Below are 21,589 nucleotides of genomic sequence, written 5' to 3' on the forward strand. Positions count from 1 at the left end.
TATAAACCATATGTGATAAATAATGTAATCTTTAAGTTGTCATTTTCTTCATTTCATGAAATGGCCTCTTCATGAAATTAGAAATGTTTATATAAGTCACAGTATAATTTACCATATTTTAAAAATAACATCTTTAGGGGCTAGTGCAATAGTTCTGTGCGTAGGGTATTAACCTGATGCAATTGACCAGGTTTATTTTCCCAGCAACCCATATGATTCCCTAAGCACTGCCAGGAGGAGTAACTCCTGAATGCAGATTACAGTGTAATCTCTAGGCATCACTGGATATGGCCCCAAGACTAACTGGAAATATGATTTCTATTGGATTCTCACCTTGGTTTCTAAGTCTTTTTCTAATAAAATGAATCAGGATTTCTTTTTTGTTTGCTTGTTAGTTTGGGGATCACACCAGGAGATGCTCAGAGGTTACTCCTGGCTCTGCACTCAGAAGTCACTCCTGGCAGGATCAGGGGACCCTATGGGATGTCAGGATTCGAACCGGGGTCTATCCTGTGTTGGCCGCATGCAAGGCAAAAGCTTTACCTCTGTACAATCGGTCTTGGCCTGAATCAGTCCTTCTTGATAAAATGATTGATTTGAGGTTTAGGTTGAGGAGTGGATGAAATGAACAGGAAGCTGGATCAGGGCTAGAAAGTAAGGAAATTATAACATGGACATGCCACATACAAAAGTATATAGATTATGCTTAAAAGACACTGGAATAAACTGGAAAGAGCCACCAAAATTCAGAGTTGAAAATTTAACGATGAGTTATATCTAAACACAAAATTGATTATATATAATTAGTTAAAAATAAATGATCCTAAATTATAATATTTTAATAATTGAAAAATTAACAAATATAGAGAGGAGAATTGATAAAAATTCCAAATAATTTCTGTAAAACTGTGATCTCAAAGCAGGAATGATAGCACAGTGGGTAGAGCTTTTGCCTTGCACTCAGTAGACTTGGGTTCAATCCCTAGCATCCTATATGGTCATCCCATATGGTCCCCGATTCTGTCAAGAGTTATTTATGAGCTCATATCAGGAGTAACAACTGAGAGCCAATGGTTGTGGCCCTAAATAAATAGATAAATAAATAAAGCTATAATCTCAAAATATTCTCATCTTAATTACAGACTTATATCTTTGCAAAGATCACAGTATCACATGGAATTTGAGTATAGAAAGTTAAAAAATGGAAAAAAAAATCCTGGTAAAAGTGTTAAGATGTGGGGCTGGGCGGTGGCGCTCGAGGTAAGGTGCCTGCCTTACCTGCGCTAGCCTTGGAGACGGACCGCGGTTCGATCCCCCGGTGTCCCATATGGTCCCCCAAGCCAGGAGCGACTTCTGAGCGCATAGCCAGGAGTAACCCCTGAGCGTCACCGGGTGTGGCCCAAAAACCAAAAAAAAAAAAAAAAAAAAGTGTTAAGATGTACCCACAAATAAAGAGATTAAAATGGCATCTTGATAAGTGGCCTCTCTCTGACTAACCCCAAATTTCAACCTATTTTGAGTGTAACAGGAGATACACTCATATGGAAGATTTCATATATAATTTCCTACTAGACTACAAAAAATAAGGTTATCAGAATATAAAAAGCTAAACAAGGTTTCAGTGTTCTAAGTTGATGAAAAACTATGAAAACGTAATGTAATGAAATATCAAGATGTGAAGAAGAAAAATTTCCTTGTATAAACTAATGAATTTGGTTAAACTATGGATTTTATTTAAAAATAATGTGAAACATCAGTAAATTGTTTGTTATTGACACACCCTACTTTTCTGATCACATGGACCAATGAGTATGTTTTTTTTTTTTTTACTTTGGAAATTATCAGTTGAAAACTATTAATGTAAATCTCTTACATAGAAATACTAATTAAAAATAAATAGCTATTTAGATTTGCTGTTTTTTTTCAAAGTATAGTCATGTTACAGCATCTGCTTCATCTCCATGTTATTTTTTATTTTATTTTATTTTATTTTATTTTATTTTATTTTATTTTATTTTATTTTTGGTTTATGGGCCACACCGGGTGACGCTCAGAGGTTATTCCTGGCTATGTGCTCAGCTATTGCTCCTGACTTGGGGGACCATATGGGATGCTGGGGTTTTGATCCTTGATCCGTTCTAGGCTAATGTGCACAAGGCACACACTTACACCCTGCGCCACTGCTCCAGCCCCTGAAAGACTTTCTTCTGGAGGCCAAATGACCTTCAAATATCTTTATAGAGTTAATTATCACTGTTAATCACAGGATTTCTTTAGTCTTGGCCACAGAAATCTCTTATATCTGATATAAAGGACAGAACTGGTGCTTCATGGAAATTATGCCATGGTATCATGAGATAGCTGCCGTATCAGGTATCTATTGCTTTATCTGGTACAAAAGATAATTGCATTTAAATTAAATCAGCATCTTTTCCATGCACCTTCTTTACCATGCTTAGCATTTGAAGTGTCCCCTCTCTTATTTGATAGCTGGGGAGATACTTGACAGAGATATCACTAATCAATTGAGAAACAAAAAAACTTAAAATAGTTCTAGATATATCTGTTATGATCTAAGATTTATTAAATTAAATATATAGATAGATAGATATATATACACACATATGTATTGGTGTTTTGTTGTTGCTCTCAGTGCTTACTCCATGCTCATGAGATCATAAAGGATGCCAGAGACAGAATTCAAGTTGGCTGCATGCAATGCAAGCACTGTATCTGTTGTACTATTGCCCCAGCCTCAAAAGGAAAGTATAATATATCAAAGCTGTTACAAGGTTCAGTAAATGGTAAACTGCATATTTTGCAATGTATAAGATGTGTTTGGTCACCAGCACCACAAAAGTAAAATTGAAGAATGAAACTTTAGAGGAAATTTTATGGAGCCATGAGGATCATGTACTTATGAACTAAGTACTACAACTTCTTTATTATGTTCAGCTTAATCTCCACTGCCAATCCTTTCCTCTTTCCAAAGAAAATAACAAATAGACCAAAAAAAAACACAAAAAAGGAAAATAAATCCAAAATTATCCATTTGGCATTTACAACTTTTAATCAGTATGTTAATACTAAAAGATGTGCAATAACAAAACAGTATCTGCTATTCTTTATATGTACTATACAATAACTACATAGTAGATAGCCTGAAAAACATCAGAAATTTCATTGGTAGAGGAAATTGCTTAAGTTGAAGTATGTAAGAAAACAAACAGCCAATTGTATCTTTTATATTAAAAAGTATTATATAATTTAATAGTTCTTAAGATGCATTCAAAATAAGAAAGCATCAGACTAGGATAGTGATCTTTGAAATAATATTAACTTTATTTCTATAATTATAACCATATGCATGTTGGCTGCCATAAAATTCCTGCGGGAGTTGTTCCCTCTGTGACATCTGTGTATTTCTATTCAAGTTATTGCCACTGATTTATACTTAAAAGTTTTATATAGATGCAAGATTCTTCAGAGAGTCAGACTCTCTCCATCTATTGGCTGTTCTCCAGCAGAGTACAGAATATAAGAAGAAAATTAAGTGGAGTTTCAACTTCACATTTCAAGGAAATGTAAATTTTTACAGTGCTATGTGAAGAGTTTGAAGATGACGACTGAGTCTGAATGGTATATATAAAAAAATGTTTGAGCTTGGTGATTAAAACTTTTAAGTTTTTGTACTTGCATTATAATTTTCTAAAAAAGGAAATTTGGTAAAATATGGTTGGTAATTTGAAGACAGGTTGATCAATTTAAGCTATCTTGGCTTACATAAAGTCATTTTTTATAATGAAATAAGCTTGAGCTTCCAAAATTATATAGAAAAAATTAAATGTAAACTTGCCATTAAAACTTGATTAATTTTGCGTTAAAGTTTTCTGGCTTACAAAGCTGGAACAATAAAAATACCTATTTATTTTTATTATATTAATGGTGAAATGATCAATATTAGCAAAGTAGTTAGTAAATGACTGAAATATATAATTAGTGTGATATATTAACATTTTACCTTAATATAAAAATAAATCATAATTTTAATTTACAGTTAATTACAATTAAAATAAAAATCATATCAAATGGGCCTGAGGTTTTTATATTATTCAGATTTTCTTTCCTATTACCTCATGTTTTTAGTCTGTTTAAATTTATTTCTTTGAAAAACATTGATTTACATGTCTTTCCAAAAAAATCTTTATCTTTTTTCTTTTTAGAAATTAATATTTAAAGACAATATACTTGGTTTTTGTAAGAAACACTTAACATAAAGGTCTGTAAAAATATTGACTCAAAATTTTTATTTTATGACATATTTATTCCTAATCATATATGTCTGAGATTATATGAGTGTGATGTGTGTGTCACTGTTTGTGACTGTCTTTTATGTGTGTGTAAATGTGTGTGTATGTGTGTGTGAGAGAAAGAGACAGAGATGAAAACAGAGACAGAGAGAGAGACAGAGACAGAGACAGAAAACAGAGTTTTGCTTTGTCTATAATGGATTAAACATCGACAAGAGTTAACACTAATCTGTGAATCAGATGGACAGAAGCTATTTCTTCAGTGAGGTTTTGTTTTGTTGTTTTTGTCTGTTTTCACAAAATTATGTAGGCACTCACTTGAAGGATGCTTTAATGCAGGCCTGCTTTTTCAATTTATGCTCATGCATTATAGGCACAATAGCACTATCCTAATTTTTAGAGATATTAAGATTTGCATAATACTGCAGAATATCTTAAACTAATCATTTATGTACTTGTGCTCAAGCATTTTTAAAATTACTTTTTCATTCTATTTAAGCAAAATGTCCTCAAGTTTTTTTTACCCTTTAATTGATCTTATTTCACATAAATATAATTAGGTTTTGATAATCTTAATGTATACTAATGATATTTGCTAAACTATTTAGAACAGCTAACAAGCATAAAATACACTTTTATTTTTATATAATTGATGCTTTTGAGTGGAATTATTTCTTCATTATTATGATAAGAACTTTTAATTCATAGGCAAAACTAGTACTGAAAATGCTGGCAAATTTTATATACAACAGTCATTTGTGATCCAAACATTTTTGGGAATGATAATTTGATGAGGTAAATCATTGTACTTTTTAAAGTATATTTCATAATATATATATATTTCTATAGACTGTTTTCTCTTGGCATAAGCAAGTAGATCTCTATTACTAGTTATACTTAACTAGCTAAGAAAAGTAATTGAAGACTCATATCTGAGACAGTTTTAATTTCTGGAACTAATCTCTACAAATGACTGAACAAAGAAGATGGAGAGAATGAAGGGCTCAGTGATAGTCAAAAATGATAGATTTTTTAAAAATAAAACTCATTAAGACTATTTTTGCAGGAACTTTGATTTTAATTTTTACTTTAGGAATCAATATTTATTTCCATTGTACATCTGTAATATGTATCAGTGATTCAAACCTAGTTAAATCTCAATATATATATATATATATATATATATATAAACACATATTTTAAAAATTGTTTTTAAGTAAAGAACTGAGATTTAAAAAATTATTGATTGTTGAGTTTTAGGCGTATCATATTTCAACATCAATCTAACGCCTGTCTCAACACTCATCACCGGTGATTTCCAATCCCATTCCCTCAAAAGGAACCTTTTTCATTCTCTGACTAAGTCCTACAGTCACATTAAAGTTTAGTGATTGCAGCTTGTATTACATGTTTTCAGTGTTTGTCTGTGCCTTGAATGGTATAGCTACTACTCTCCCATAATAACCATATAAGAATATGACCAAAACCTTGACCCTTTCAATATTTCTCTTTCTCATCATCTTCCTTCCCTCCTTTATTTATTTTCTTCTGGCAGGAAGAACTTATCTTGAGGAGTATTATACATGTAAATAATATAGCAGGGGATTGTAAGATCTGGCATCTTTTAGAGAAAAGAAACAAGAGAAATTTTATTTAAATACAAGTAAATGTGACAAAATTATAAAGCACATGAAGAATGCTATCAGATGCAGTGTCCTGTTTAGGTTAATAGTTATAATCACCTAATTTTCATAACACCACAATTAATTTATGAATGCATAAATTATAAATTACATATCATTATAGCCCTATCATATTTTATTAATTAAATTCATGTAAAATTTACAGTTCTATACATTAAGTGCTCTCCCATTGAAGTATCATTTTTATATAAAACATTTTGACTCTACAATAAAATAAGGTTGTGATAACCAGAATAATAAGTAAAATATGAGTCCTCCACACTTTTCACTGTATGAATATTCTGAAACTTGCAATCTATCACGGATCATGTGTTACTTTCTATATCATTTCAGATGAATTGAGTTTTTGTTGTCTTCTGGACTCACCTCAACTTCATGGAAAATAAGACCAATGTGGAGGAATTTATTTTTATTGGACTGTGGAAAAGTAAGCAAATCGAGCTACTGTTCTTTTTTTTCTTCCTGCTCTGTTACCTAGCTGTATTGATGGGAAACCTCATCATCTTACTGACAATCATATGCAGTCATCTAATCCAACAACCAATGTATTATTTTCTCTGCCACCTTTCACTCATGGATCTCAGTTACACCTCCAGTGTGGTCCCCAGGCTAATCAGGGATTTAGCTGCCACAAAAAAAAACATTTCTTATGGTGGCTGTATGACACAACTTTTCACTCTCCACTTGCTCGCAGGAGTTGAAGTCTTTATCTTGGTGTCCATGGCATTTGACCGCTATGCTGCCATTGTCAAACCTCTGCACTACATGATCATTATGAACAGACAGAGATGCAACATGTTGGTCTTTATGGCCTGGGTTTTAGGTTTTTGGCATTCAGTAGCTCTACTGTTGACATTAATCAGTTTACCTTTCTGTGGTCCTAATCACATAGACCACTACCTATGTGATGTGAAACCTCTTTTGAAACTGGTGTGCAGAGATATTCGAGTTATTAACATCTTAATGATTGCAAATTCGGGAATAGTGTCCATCGTTGTTTTTCTTGTTCTTGTGGCTTCTTACATTGTCATATTATATCATCTAAGGAACCACTCCTCTGCAGGGCGTCGCAAAGCTCTCTCTACCTGCAGTTCTCATGTAATGGTTGTAGTTCTCTTCTTCGTGCCTTGTATCTATGTGTACGTTCTACCTGCAGGAGAGGAGAATATGGATAAAGAAATATCTGTGTTTTACACTGTCATCTCCCCCATGCTGAATCCACTCATCTACACCCTGAGGAATATGGAGATGAAAATTGCCATTCAGAAGGTCTGGTCTACAATAACTCATTTCGAACTAAAGTAAATAAGACAATATCCATTGCACTTTCATTCCTGTGTTCTCAGGGTATATATCATTTCTGATGTTAGTGAAAACATATAATCTTTCTTGGAGGACTGAGTAAATGATCTGCATTAAAAAGAAAATAATACTGATTCAGATTGTCATCTGCACTTAAATAAATGCTCTAGTAGTTCCTGGTGATCCCATGGATTTGATATTTGCAGATATTCCTTTCTAAACCACTTCTCTGATTTTAACCTCCTCTCAAAAATTTATATAAACTCTATTATCTCTTGAATAAAATTGGTCCCCTTTCTTTTTCAGATATCTCTCCAAGTTGTTCCAAGTTGAATATGCTAATCTTGCAATTTATTCCATAGATAAAATATTGTGTTAAATGCAGTCAAATAGGAATTCTTAGGCTCCTCTAAATTTTTGTCAATGTCTTTATAGTTTGTTTTAATAATGTATGTCTGGATGTCTCTAATATCTATGAAAATAGAAATATTATGCATAATATCTGTTGTAAAACACTTTGAATCATAGTTGTGAGATTGTAGCATGGCATGGGACTACCAAAAAACACTTATGTTAGATATTAATCTTCTTTACTGCCTTTTATTTTCTGTCTCCTATAATTTGTGTCCTTTTATTCTCCTGAACTTGGTGATAAACATTCTCCACACATACTTCAAATTATCTCATAAGTTTCATGGTTCATGCTTAAGTATCATCCCAAAAGTAACATTCATGAGTGGGTTCATGTATAGAGCATGATATATTTGCATATAAAACTTCAGATGCTTATGAAGTTATAGTTATTTACTTGACAGCATTATGAAGATAGTTTTAGATTCCTTGATGTGTTCTGTATCCATGTTGGCTCCTCACTGTCTCATCTAAAAATTATTTTAAGTTCATGCTATTCTCTGGTTATTTTGTCATTGGTGCTCTGTGGTTAGTCACTGGGACTGCAAAGCTTTTTGTGACTGTTGTCCAGAAACTCTCCTTCCATTCTCCCCTCAGTTCCCTCTGCTATCTCTGTCCAAATCCGTGTGTGTATGTATGTGTGTGTGTGTGTGTGTGTGTGTGTGTGTGTGTGTGTGTGTGTGTCCTGCAGACTGCCTTAGCTTAGGTGAGGAGGCAAAGTGGGACTGCCCTTTGGGCATGCACATAGAGTCAAATAGGGAGTTGCCTAGATGGAGGCTTCTTTTTATGACACCCCATTTCTACTCCTAGTCATCCTATTATTTCTTTTGAATGATACCTTTTATATAAGTGTAAAATTACCAATTTAACTAACTAGATTGATCATCTGGCCACCTTCCATTTGCTCCCACTTATACGTGTGTAGAATCCACAGTTTGTAGATTTTTTAACAAACAAGCAGTATTTATAATTCTTTCTAATTTTTATTTTTATTTATATGTCTATTGACCTTAATTTAGTCTTCTTCCAAATATTCGTGATTCTTCTTATGTAATGCTTTCAGCATTCCTGGAACATAAGATTAAACATTCAACTTTTATTATTGGTATAATTATGTCATAAATAAAATTAAGATACAGCTACTGAATGCAACTCAAAAGTACTACCTTTCTTTTGATTGACTGTCTACATTATTCTTCTATATTTAATACCTACTTTTATCACTAATAAACTTAATTAGTAATAAAATCAGTGACCTGAAATATAGTACAGAGGTTAGAACAATTTCTTGCATTCAGCTAAACCTTGTCCAATACAAATTATTTCCCTAAAAATCACCACATGTTGTTGCGGAAGCCCTGAAAAACTATGGGGTGTACTAGGTAATATCCTCTATATTATGGAACATCTTAGGCCTCTCCATTGATATAGAAGCCAAGTTGTGTGAGAATTGAATGAGGGAACACCAGGTTACCTGAGCAATGATTGGAAGCCAACTTGCAAAAAATAATCAAGGCAAACCTTTGGCTTACATTCTCAAGTATTTATGAGAAAGTGAATAAAATCCAGGAGATAATAAAACCTCTATAATTTCTTTTATTCATTAATTTTTTGCCTTAAGACAATATTAACATCTCTAAACTTCATGTATAAGTGTAAACTTTGTGTCTATGTGTATGTGGGAATATGCATCTAAGTATGTACATAAGTATGTTTATATACATGCTTGTGTTTGAATCTAAATATTTAAAAACTACACATTACATTAAGTTTTAGACATTTAATAAATAAAATAAATGTTTATAAGAAACAATACTCTTATTGTGTTATATTTGGTGAAAAAAAGTATGAACTCTATAAAAGAGAGGTGGAAGATGGTTTACAGATAGAAACAAAATATAATGATAATACAGTTTTTAATGAATATTTGTAGGACAAATTAAGCACTAAAACATGTAAATGTGGAGTGAATTGAGAACCTGTCAAATGACAGGTTGGTGATTAAAAAACAAATATATTATGAAGAATTGAATCAAGTTTAGCTCAGTGGCAGAATTAATACCTGATATTGCTGAGTTTAATATTGCTTGAATTTAATTCCTGCATTGACCAACAAACCAAAACAAACTAAAACACACAGTCTCTCTATTTCTACATTTCTCAGTTTTATACTACCAAAATGGTATGTGCATATAAGCTTTACATAAATATGTAATTATATAATAGGCAGAAGATGGCCTAATACACGGGGCTATTTTGAGCTGAAGGAAAATAAATACAAACTTAATCATAAAATATATTGCTAGTGAACAGATTTTCAGAAAATACACACTATGATAAGGAAAAGAGTTAAGTGTTACAATATTAACAAAATAAAATACAGAAATCATATACTACATTTTTAGATGACAAGTAATTAAAATTTTTATTTCTTTATAGATCCTGATAGAGAGTAATTAACTAGGAAAGGTTTTAAAAAAAGAGAAGCTGGAGATATAGTACAGAGGGTAGGGCCTTGCATACTTCTGACATGTGTTTGTTCCCTGTCATCCTAGATGGTCCCATAAGCACAGTCAGAAGTGACCCCAGAGTTCAGAGGGAGTAAACCCTGAGCACATGTAGCCTTCTAAGAGTCTCACATAATAAAAGAAAAGAAAAATGACATAATAAAGGAAAAGATAAAAAAGCTCAGATGACTTTATTCTTTTATTTATACAGCATGGTTTCAAAGTTGTACATTGATTTTCTGTTTTACAATGTACGCCGCTCTTCACCTATGAACATTTCTCACCGCCAATGTCTCCTTTACCTTCCCCATGCCTGCCTCTGAGGCAAGCACTTAACTCTCCCTTTCACTTTCTATTTTTCTATTTAGACACTATGGTTTTTATTATTGTTAATGGAGGGATAAACATTGGGAAGGATAATGTGCATATCATGTTTTCTCCATTCTATATCTAGTTATACAGAGTGTCAGATCTAACTACATTATCATTGTGGTTCCTTCTCTGCCTTAACTGCATTGCTCCACTATTTGTGACAAGCTTCCTACCATGAACTGGCCCTACAGGACCTCCTCTCTATTGTCCTTGAATATTCACCACACTATCTATATTTCATAAATGAGTGAGATTATTCTACTTCCCTCTTATTAATTTTACTCAGCACAATAATTTATTCATGTATAAGCAAATTTCATGGCTTTATAGCTATACAGTATTACATTGTATAGATATACCATAATTTCTTTAACCACTCATCTATTCTCTAGCACATGGTTGTTTTCATATTCTGGCTATTGTATATAGTTCTGCAATAATCATTAAAGTGCAGAGAGCTTTTCTGAATGGTGATTTTGGGTTTTTAGGGTGCATATCCTAGGAGTGGTATTCCTATGTCATAAGAGAGCTCAATTTCTATTTTTAAAACTATTTATATTGTTTTATAAATGGGCTGGATTAGTCAACATTCCCACTAGCAGTGAATAAAAATCCCTTTCACCCCATCATTGACAGCACTAGTAATTCTTGGTTATTATTGATTTTTGTTTGTTTGTTTTATAATGTATGCCTGTCTCTCAGGTGTGAGATGATACCTCATTGTAGTTTTGATTTGCATATTCCTTATGTTTAGTGCTGTGGAACATTTTTTAATTTGAATTTTGGACATCTACATTTTTTCTTTGAGAAAATGTCTGTTCATTTATAATTCCCACTTTTAGATAGGGTTAGATATTTTTTCTTGCTTAGTTCTATCAGTGTTTTGGATTTCATATAACTTCAGTGTAAGAAATAGCATATCTGTGTAAGCAATCTTGAGGGCGAGGGTTCTAAAATCTATGCATTCGAAATATACCTAACAATCACTAAACATAAATTATTTATTTTTAACCTATTTTTATTTGGGGGCCACACCCAGCTGTGCCCAGGTCTTATTAAGTATCTCAGCACTCAGTGATTACTCAGAAGATGGCTCAAGAAACCATATGTGGTACAGGGGACTGAACCCAGGCAGGCTGCATAAAAGAGAAATGACCTACCTGCTCTACTATGTCTTTGACTCAGAAATTATTTATTTTATAATAGATATTTCTACCATCAATGACTATTAAACCTAGTCCCCTTCAATATTATGCCCCTGGAGACATCTCTTTATTCCCTATAATTATGAGTTCATACAATTTCCAGAATCTGAACTTTTCTTGGGTTTTTATTATTATTCTAGCTCTCAAACAATTCATAATGGATTTCCTGGAAAGGTTCAATATTGAAATGACAGCAGCTTTTTTGTTATTGGAAATAATTAATTCCTGAGAGAAAAAGTAACCAATGCAAGAGATTTTTGACCTTTGTGAAAATGTTTATATACCCATGCAGTGCAAGGTGACATGAAATTTTGCTGATCACAACTTTGGAAAAAAGAAATCATTCCGGTTATTATGACACTTTTGCATGTGTTAGCTTCATACAGCCTTTCTCTTGCTAATGGGAACAGAGCTATCTGCAAAATCTCAATATACCACAATGCTTCAAAAAGATTGATTTTTAGTTCAAATTATGCATTTATTTCAAAAATATTTTGAGGCTTTCGCCTAGGAGAAAATATTTTTATTCATAAAATGACTCCTTAACAAATACCGATTGGATATCATATTATTTGCATCATCTCTAACAAAGAGTCATGTATATTTAATGTTGAAAATTTACTGAGAGAAGCGGAGGTCACTATGATGCAGTGGTTGTTCTGAACATCATCTCCAAAAAATATTGGAATCTTTGAATAAGGTTAGTTTTTCTGTAATGTCAATACTTAATTAAAGATTGTCATTTTGCATATATAATGACAGTTAAGCATGAGTGGCCCTCAAACAAACAAAAATATTAAAAATAAATAAAAGTTCATATTGCCCATTTAGTTACCTTAAAATGTTCTTACAATTTGAGCTAAGTATCAATTACTGTTGAATTTAGTATTTTTCTGCATCTAATGTCTATTAGATTTTAGTTTCATATCCATTACACAAGCAGGTTTCTCATAGTCTTTGATATTAAGAAACTAAGGTTTTTATTTTTTTTAGGCTAAACATGGTGGCTCTTGGAGGTTATTCCTAGTTCTGTGCTCAGAAATCGCACCTGGTAGGCTCAGTTGACCCTATGGGATGCCTGGAGTAGAACTTTGGTCGATCCTGGGTCAGCAGCATGCAAGGCAAATGCCCTACTGCTGTGCTATTTACTCCAGGAAACAGAGTTTTACAATTTTCTTAAGCTCCAGGAGCCTCAGTTTTCTAATGTCAAATAAGGTTCATGATATTTGGACAAATATCTTTTTGCAAAAGAGGGGTCCATCAAATGCACTATTGTTGTATTTGAACATAGCAATGCTTAACTCTTGCTTCTCTGATCAGAAGTAACTCCTAATATGCTCAGATAAATGTATGTGGTGCAAGTAAGTAAGACAAACAATTACTTACATACTTACTAAACTACTGCTTCAGTCCCCGATATGAAATTTTAAATAGCAAAGATGAAGAATAGTATTCCTCAGTTTTAGCTTCTAGTTAAATTTCTTCTGCAAATAATACTAGTTAAAATATATTTTTCCTATGCAGATACATGCAAAGAAAGTGGCAAAAATATATACTGAGAGGAAAAGCTCATGTTCATGTTTCCTTAATAAATTTTCTGAAAAAGCAGTGCATGTATATTATCAATTATGCTTCATAAATTATTAATCTCATAGAATAAAATGTGTGACTAAATATCACCCCCTCCAGAGAAGATGAACTGGAGAAATCAAGATTTATTTCTTACATTTTTCATGGGCATGGGCTAAGAGAGAGAGGACTCTTTACTAATCTAATGTGATTCTCCAACCAAAACACCTAACATTTGACTGACATTATCTTCATGTAGAGCACATATGTTTTGGAGATGGACAGGAGTCATGGAAACAGGATTTGAGAGAGAAATAAGCAAAGGGATATACAATCATCTACATAATGTATGCATGTTTGTATACAACTGGCATGTTTGTATTCCTGTGATGGTTAATATATATTAAATCTATTAAGGAAGGTTCTATGGGAAAAATGACTTTTCTCCTCTCCGGGAAGAGAGACACCCTTGTTCTTTGTTGAAAATCTTTCTCTCCTCTCACCTCTTTCTTTTCTATACTTCTTTTATTAAAAACTATTTTCCATCACTAAGAGGCAGATAGAGATAACAGTTCAATGTTATTAATCACAAAAATATAATTTAAGGGTAAAACTTTTGTGTAAAGAATTAGCAGTTTCAGGCCCAGAGAGATAGCACAGCGGCGTTTGCCTTGCAAGCAGCCGATCCAGGACCAAAGGTGGTTGGTTCGAATCCCGGTGTCCCATATGGTCCCCCGTGCCTGCCAGGAGCTATTTCTGAGCAGACAGCCAGGAGTAACCCCTGAGCACCGCCGGGTGTGACCCAAAAACCAAAAAAAAAAAAAAAAAAAAAAAAAGAATTAGCAGCTTTGTCTAATCTTTTCTCTGTCCTTAATTACTCTGTTGACAAGCAGAATACTTAACTTTGCTCTCTGTTTAATTTTGTAATCTATAATATTGAAACAAAATTGGAGCATTAATCACCTCAAATTTTTCTGGTGGGAACGCTGAAAAGGTAGAACTGTGGGTGGGGTGCTTACTTTAACACGCAGCTTAACCATGTTAGACCATTTTTACTTCCTGAGCACAGAATCAAGTCCAGAACACCACAAGGTGAGTGACCCAAAAACAAACAGTAACAAAAAAAGGATTTGTGGTGGGAATTAAAGTTATTTTAATAGGTTAAATAATACCACACAAAGTTTGCCATAGGCATGGATGTAAATCACTAGCTTCTCAGACTAGCACATAACAAGCAGCGCTTAAAATTATAAGTTAAAATGAATTTAGCTTAAAGTAATTTGATTTATAGCATAAACTTAAAATTGTTAAATAAAAATTTTAATAATTTTTCATTGCATTGCATTGCATTACCAATACTCAGTTACTTCTTATGTCAATTAAATGATCTCTATGGTTTTCTGTCTAGGGTTCAAACACCTTTGGATCTCAGGCAATTTCAGTCCATGCATTGCTTTGATAGTCTTTATATTAGCTTTTTGTTGCCTTTTCAACCAGCCTCCACTATGTAAAATTTAGCAATTTGTATGTAATCAAGGTGTTTAAATAAAATATATATATAAAATTTAGCAATTTGCTTTATTGAGTGAGTCTTTGGTGTCCCTTATTAATTATAATTATTCACCCATATGGCCTCCTCTGTTCTTTTTTTTTTTTTATAAGATCTCATGTCTCCTTTAAGATTTTTTCTTATGAAAAAAATGTTTCCAGGAGAAAATGTCAAAAGCATTTAAGAACTTCATAACTTTTCTTACTCAAATTTTATAAAGACACTGCTATGCTCAAGGATTGATTTTGCTCAAAGGGCAGGAGAAAATGTTTGGCACAGACAGAGATCTACTGAGATTTGAGAATGAATCCAAAGAACTCAATCTTGTTTTGTTTGAGCAAAACAAGAAAACTAAAAAAACAACAAAAATTAAAATTTTTATACGAATTTCCAAATCAAAAAAATAAAATTATGTAACTTTATTTATAAACACCTACTTATACTCAGCAGTTACTTCTGGTTTTATACTCAGTAATTCATTGTTCAGGGGGCCATAGAGGATGCTGGAAATTGACCAGGTTTGGGCCATACCAGAGAAGCAACTCACTAGCAGTACTATCTTTCCAGCCCCTCCTACATTTGATATATTTTTTAAAATTCACATTTAATATTTCCATAGTTGTAATGAAAACTTTTTTTCCAGGTAATGTCATTAGGCAGAACATGAAATTTATGGAGAACTGGAACAACGTGACAGAGTTTGTTTTACTGGGACTCACAGAAAACCCAAAGATGCAGAAAATCATATTTGTTTTGTTCTTTTTCATCTATTTAATCACTTTGGTAGGTAATTTGCTCATTGTGGCCACCATTGTTTCCAGTCCATTAATAGGCTCCCCCATGTACTTTTTCCTGGTCTATCTCTCTTTTATTGATGCCTGCTATTCTTCGGTTAATACTCCTAAACTGATTGTAGATTCACTCCAAGAAAAAAAGACTATCTTATTCAATGAATGTATGACCCAAGTGTTTGGGGAACATTTCTTTGGAGGTGCTGAGGTCATTCTTCTTACTGTCATGGCCTATGATCGCTATGTAGCCATTTGCAAGCCTTTACACTATGCAACCATTATGAATGAAAGATTGTGTGGTGTGCTGATGGGTGTGGTATGGGTGGGAGGTTTTCTTCATGGAATCATCCAGATTTTCTTCATCTTCCGATTACCTTTCTGTGGCCCTAATGTTATTGATCATTTTATGTGTGATTTGAATCCTTTGCTCAAACTTGCCTGCACTGACACCCACATTCTAGGGCTTTTTGTTGCTGCTAATAGTGGATTCATCTGTGTCTTAAACTTCCTCCTCTTGATGGTCTCTTATGTGGTCATTTTGTCCTCCTTAAAGAATCAAAGTCTGGAGGCAAAGCGTAAAGCCCTCTCCACATGCATCTCCCACATCACAGTGGTCGTCTTATTTTTTGTGCCTTGCATTTTTGTGTATATGAGACCTGCAGTTACTTTATGGATTGATAAAGCAGTTGCTGTATTCTACACTATGATAACCCCAATGTTAAATCCTTTAATCTATACTTTAAGAAATGCCCAAATTAAAAATGCCATTAGAAATTTGTGTAGTGGAAAAACTATTTTAGTTCATGAATAAATAAGTCTGGATCCTTATATTGTTTCAACTATTGATGATATAAAAGGACATTAAGGATATGGGATAAATAAAACACCTTGCTGGTGATAGATTATGCATTTGATAAAATAAATTTAGGTCTAAGAAAACTAGAAATTTTAATCCAAGTTCATACTTTGTATAAGTAAACACGGTGCAACTAATTTGGCATCTTTTTCAAGTATATACATTAATAGATTTTGCTTGTAACAAAATTTATTTAAACAAATTACACTAGTGTTAAAATAAAACATATTATAATGGTTAACCAAGATGGGAACTTTGATTTTTTTATTATGCAAGAGATTAAACTAACAGAGATTTTAATCAAACACATTTGAAGATAATAATTAGTACAATTATTTGATATTTTAATGTAAGAGATTTAATTTTGCTTCTGAGTATGTTTTTTGTTGTTCTGATTTTTATTTTACTTTAGATGAAATTGCTAGAAAATATGACCAAATGTTGATGATTTGAATTAATTTTGATCACAATTAGTTAAAAATTTAATGGCTTACTTTCAAATAAACTAATCTCTAAAGTCATAAATATGAATACAGATTGCAATATTTTCTAATTTCATTAATCTAAATTTGTTTGAGAAATTAACTTGTTTGAACTTTCAAAGATTTTGACTAAGCAGAGATAAAATAAACTTGCTTGTGCAAAAAGTCACTGAGAATTGTTAGTGTGGAATTGCCAGGTCTTAAAACACTTGAGCAAAAGAAAGAAGAAATTAGACCAAAGGATAGAAATATCTAGAAATAGGTTGAAAATGGGTTGAGGAGATGGATTGATATAGTAGAGCCTTATAATAAATAGAATATTTCAACAATATCACTAGAAATATTTTTGTTTGTCTGTTTGTGGGTCACACCCAGTGATGCTCAGGGATTACTCCAGGCTACTGTGCTCAGAAAGCACAAAGCGCTTCTGGCTTGGGGGGGGGGGGGGCTATATGAGACTCTGGTGGGTTGAACTGGGGTTTGTCCTAGGTAAACCACGTGCAAGGCAAATGCCCTACCGTTGTGCCACCACTCAGGACCCTCAACTGAAATATTTTTAATTTATTGCAATGAGACCAACATAACTGAAACTGAACCACGATCTCAAATTTAATGAAATTATAGAGGATTCAGGTTAAATGGGACTTTCATTGTTTTACAATTATAATTTCCAATTGTAATTTACAATTACATCTTGGTAGTTGAAAGATTTACTCTTTTGTAATGGATTTTGAGCACTTTGATAATTTTCCTCAAATATTTATTACTTTGCTTAATTTATTTTTAAAAATAGGAATCCAAATCTAATCAAGAGCCAGAATATAACTTTAATAAGAAAGATAATAAATATGAATAATTATGTTACAATAACGACAGTATAAAATATTATAAAATAGAAATATCTCATTTAACTAAGAAAATATGAGGAATCATATATGCTTATGTTTACCAATTTTCAAAGGAATTTTCAAAGAATTTTGGAAATATCAGTCACAGTCAACTACCAGAGAATGAATCTATTTGCTTTTCTCTTTACTTTTACCCAAATAAAAATTTATTTATTCATTTATTTTGGTATTTTGGGCCATATGCGGTGATGCTGAGGGCTTACTCCTAGCTATGCTCTCAGAAATCACTACTGGCTTGGGGGACCATATGGGATGCTAGGGGATTGAACCACTGCGCGTCCTGCCTAGGTTAGTGCATGCAAGGCAAACGCCTTATCGCTTGTGCCACCACTCCGGCCCCAATTTCCCAAATAAATTTTAGCTTACATGGTTTTTTTTGTTGATATAGTTAGATATCCACAATGCATATGATATGTGAGCAAGCACCATCTTACACAAATACAAAAGTTTTGCAACACCTTAATTATGCTATTATCCAAATCCTAGTATGCATATTCCTCATCATATTTGAACCACGTTTTAAGACTCATTTCCAAACTCAAAGCATACATGAATATCTGTTAAGAATGTCTCCCATAACCACATCTCAGATGTTTGTGATTTCTTTAATTATTCTCTCTAATATTATCTTCACTGTCTCTCACTGCCCTTAAATTCATTTGCAACACGGGCTGAAGTGATAGCACAGTAGTACAGCATTTGCCTTGCACGTGGCTGACCCAGGACAGACATGGGTTTGATCACCAGCATATCATATGGTACTCTGACCCAGGAGCAAATTTTGAGCACAGAATCAGCAGTAGCCCCTGAGTGCTGCTGGGTGTGACCCTACCCCCCAAAAAAAAACCAAAACAAACAAAATCATTCTCAACAAAGCCAAAGAACTGAAGAACTGAAGTGTGCAAAATCTGGCCATGCACTCCACTCACAGATAAAAATAAATTAGAAGAAAATAGGAATTCTGAGTATCAGAACAATAGTACAGACAGTAGGACAAGTAACTTGAAAGTGAGTGGACTACTTTTGACCCCTGGTCACACCCCTGGTGTGCCCCCCCCCAAAATAACATGAGAGCTGGGAAATCATTGACCCACACCAAGTTGATGCAGTCATATAGATTGTGCATACTATGAAATAGTAACTTTTATTTTCCAGAAGTTGCTATTACTAAATAAAAATAAATTTAAGAGTCTGAAAGTGGAGATTTTGAATTCCATACATGTGCAAGTCTCTCATCTTAAGAGACATACAAAAATATTTATCATTACTCAAAATCATAAACTAATGCACTATAAATGAAAACCAAAAATCCTTTTTCTCTCTCAAACTGTTCATACACTAGAGATGATAGAGATGTGGGAAGGGTACTATTGAGACTCTGCTGGCAGAATCACAGCATGCAAACATGACACATTGATTGAGTTGATTTAATATTGATTGAGAAATTGACAAAACTATTTTTATATTTTTGTGAAAAAAGTACCTTCACTGTTTCAGAAATATAGAGATGTCGAGACTTAACCACAGTAGTTAGAAAAAGCTATAAAATAGACTTGCCTGAATAAAATATAATTTGAAGGTTTTGACAAACTTTTGGGGACAATCTAAATTTTTTTTAATTTTTACATTGAATAGGCCAATAAAGATACTTTTGTAGGTTTCTTTGTTTTATTTTATTTATCTTTATTTCTTTATTTTATTTTATTTATTTCAGGATTTACTTCGAACTCTATGTTCAGGTATCACTCTTGGTTGGGCATGGGGACTATATGGGTTAATGAAATTGAACCTGAGTTGGCAGCATTCAAGGTAAGGACAAAATAATAGTATCTCACTGATACCAAAGTGACCATAACCCTCCAGCACTTTTCCTATGTCAATGCTATTTAAGTCTTATCTAATCTCCTCCCCCTTGCTTGGTAAAGAAAGTTCAAAGGTTAAGGGTCTTTCATTATTTAATATTATCTATTTAGAGTTTTGTTATTTTGTACTTCATAGATGAGTAAGATCGTATAGTATTTGTTTTTTGTTTCTTTTTTGGGGCCATACCCGGTAACACTTAGGGGTTATTCCTGGCTATGCGCTCAGAAATTGCTCCTGGCTTGAAGGTTCATAGGGGATTCCAGGTGATCAAACTGAGGTTTGTCCTAGGTTAGCACGTGTAAGGCAAATGCCCTACATTTTGGCCACAGCTCCAGCTTCTAGTATTTGGGTTATTTTTTTCAACTATTTTATTAATAGTTTTAGATACTGTTAGATACTGTTCCCATTTTTATTCAATTTACCAATATCATTTGTTGAGGAGAATATTTTTTCTTCACTTCATGCACCCAGCTCTTTTTTATAGATTTATCTTCCCATAAATTTGTGGGTTTAATTTCTGGAGGATCACTATTAGTGTTTTGGGTTTGTTTAAGCTAAATGAACCCCTCATATGTTATTTTATAAATGATGAGATCATTTATTGCAATCTTATATCTCTACTAACTTATCTTCCACCTCATATTTTACAGAGTTTAAATACTTTATGCATTGGAAAACAATAGAGTAATTTTTCTCATAGTTTTTATTTTTTATTTTTAAATATAAATTACTTTATTGAAAGATCATATATCATATGCAAGGCATAGTTGATTATATATATTTGATTCCAGGTATGTGGAAGTAAAATTTTTAAAAAAGAAGAAAAAAGTAGAGAAATAAGAAAATTTGCTTAAATTATTGCATCTCACAATGAGGTTATTAAGTCATTGTCAGAAAGTTTAATAAGGTTTTGTTGCAAGTTGATCCTTCCATTACTGCATTTGTTTTTGAGCATTAAGTGGCTTCAGATTCACAGTTGTGTCAAAACAATAAGTTAAGAAATGAAACTTGTATTTTTGGTAGTAGAGTAAATACGTGAACAAATATACTTGAACTGCACTAATTAGATTATAGTCTATATACATTAACATTAATTTTAATGCTAGTTTTTAAATTATGGATCACAAAATTTGCTCTTGTCCTAAACAATATTTTTGTAGGTATTCAATAACATGGATATTTTAGAACAATGAAGACACTTAACTATTCTCTTCAATACATCTGAGACAAAAATAATAGGCTGAATATGACTGAGACAGATGCCAAACAATTAGAACCCCTAGCTAGGTTGATAGTCCAATTTTCAAGACTCTTAAACTTCTAGTCATAATGTTTGAGAGACCAAAATCTAACACAATATAGCATTTAACATGAATATATATTTACTAAACTATAAAATATTTTTATAAAATTGAGTAAAGGTAGTCTTTTATGAAGCAGTGAATTCCTACAGAAAGGGTGCAATAAAATTTTAATAAAACATTTAAGAATGTTAGAATGATATAACAATGGGTAGGGTACTGATATGAATGCAGCTGACTCAGGTTTAATATCCAATATCTTAGTACCAGGAGCACTGGTAGGAGTAATTCCTGACTGCAGTCAGGAGTAAGCTCTGAGTGTTGCTGGGTAGCTCTTTTTCCAAAAGAAAAATTCATATTTTCAATTAATCATATTAATCTTTAAAACCATAAAATATTTTTGTTTAAAATCAAATTCTAAACAAAATATTCTTTTAAACTTTTAAAAATATCTACCATT

General features: G+C 32.7%; 2 protein-coding genes across 2 annotated transcripts; both read left to right on the forward strand.

The window, feature by feature from the left end:
• Nucleotides 1-6,388: 6,388 nt before the first annotated feature.
• On the forward strand, nt 6,389-7,318 carry LOC126017793 (olfactory receptor 4P4-like). Its single transcript, XM_049779846.1, has one exon. The coding sequence runs from the start codon at nt 6,389-6,391 to the stop codon at nt 7,316-7,318; it is 930 nt and encodes a 309-aa protein (XP_049635803.1).
• Nucleotides 7,319-15,591: 8,273 nt separating this feature from the next.
• On the forward strand, nt 15,592-16,530 carry LOC126017741 (olfactory receptor 4C46-like). The gene has a single exon (XM_049779794.1). The coding sequence runs from the start codon at nt 15,592-15,594 to the stop codon at nt 16,528-16,530; it is 939 nt and encodes a 312-aa protein (XP_049635751.1).
• Nucleotides 16,531-21,589: the final 5,059 nt, after the last annotated feature.

This window comes from Suncus etruscus, chromosome 9 (genome assembly GCF_024139225.1).
Source record: "Suncus etruscus isolate mSunEtr1 chromosome 9, mSunEtr1.pri.cur, whole genome shotgun sequence".
NCBI lineage: Eukaryota > Metazoa > Chordata > Mammalia > Eulipotyphla > Soricidae > Suncus > Suncus etruscus.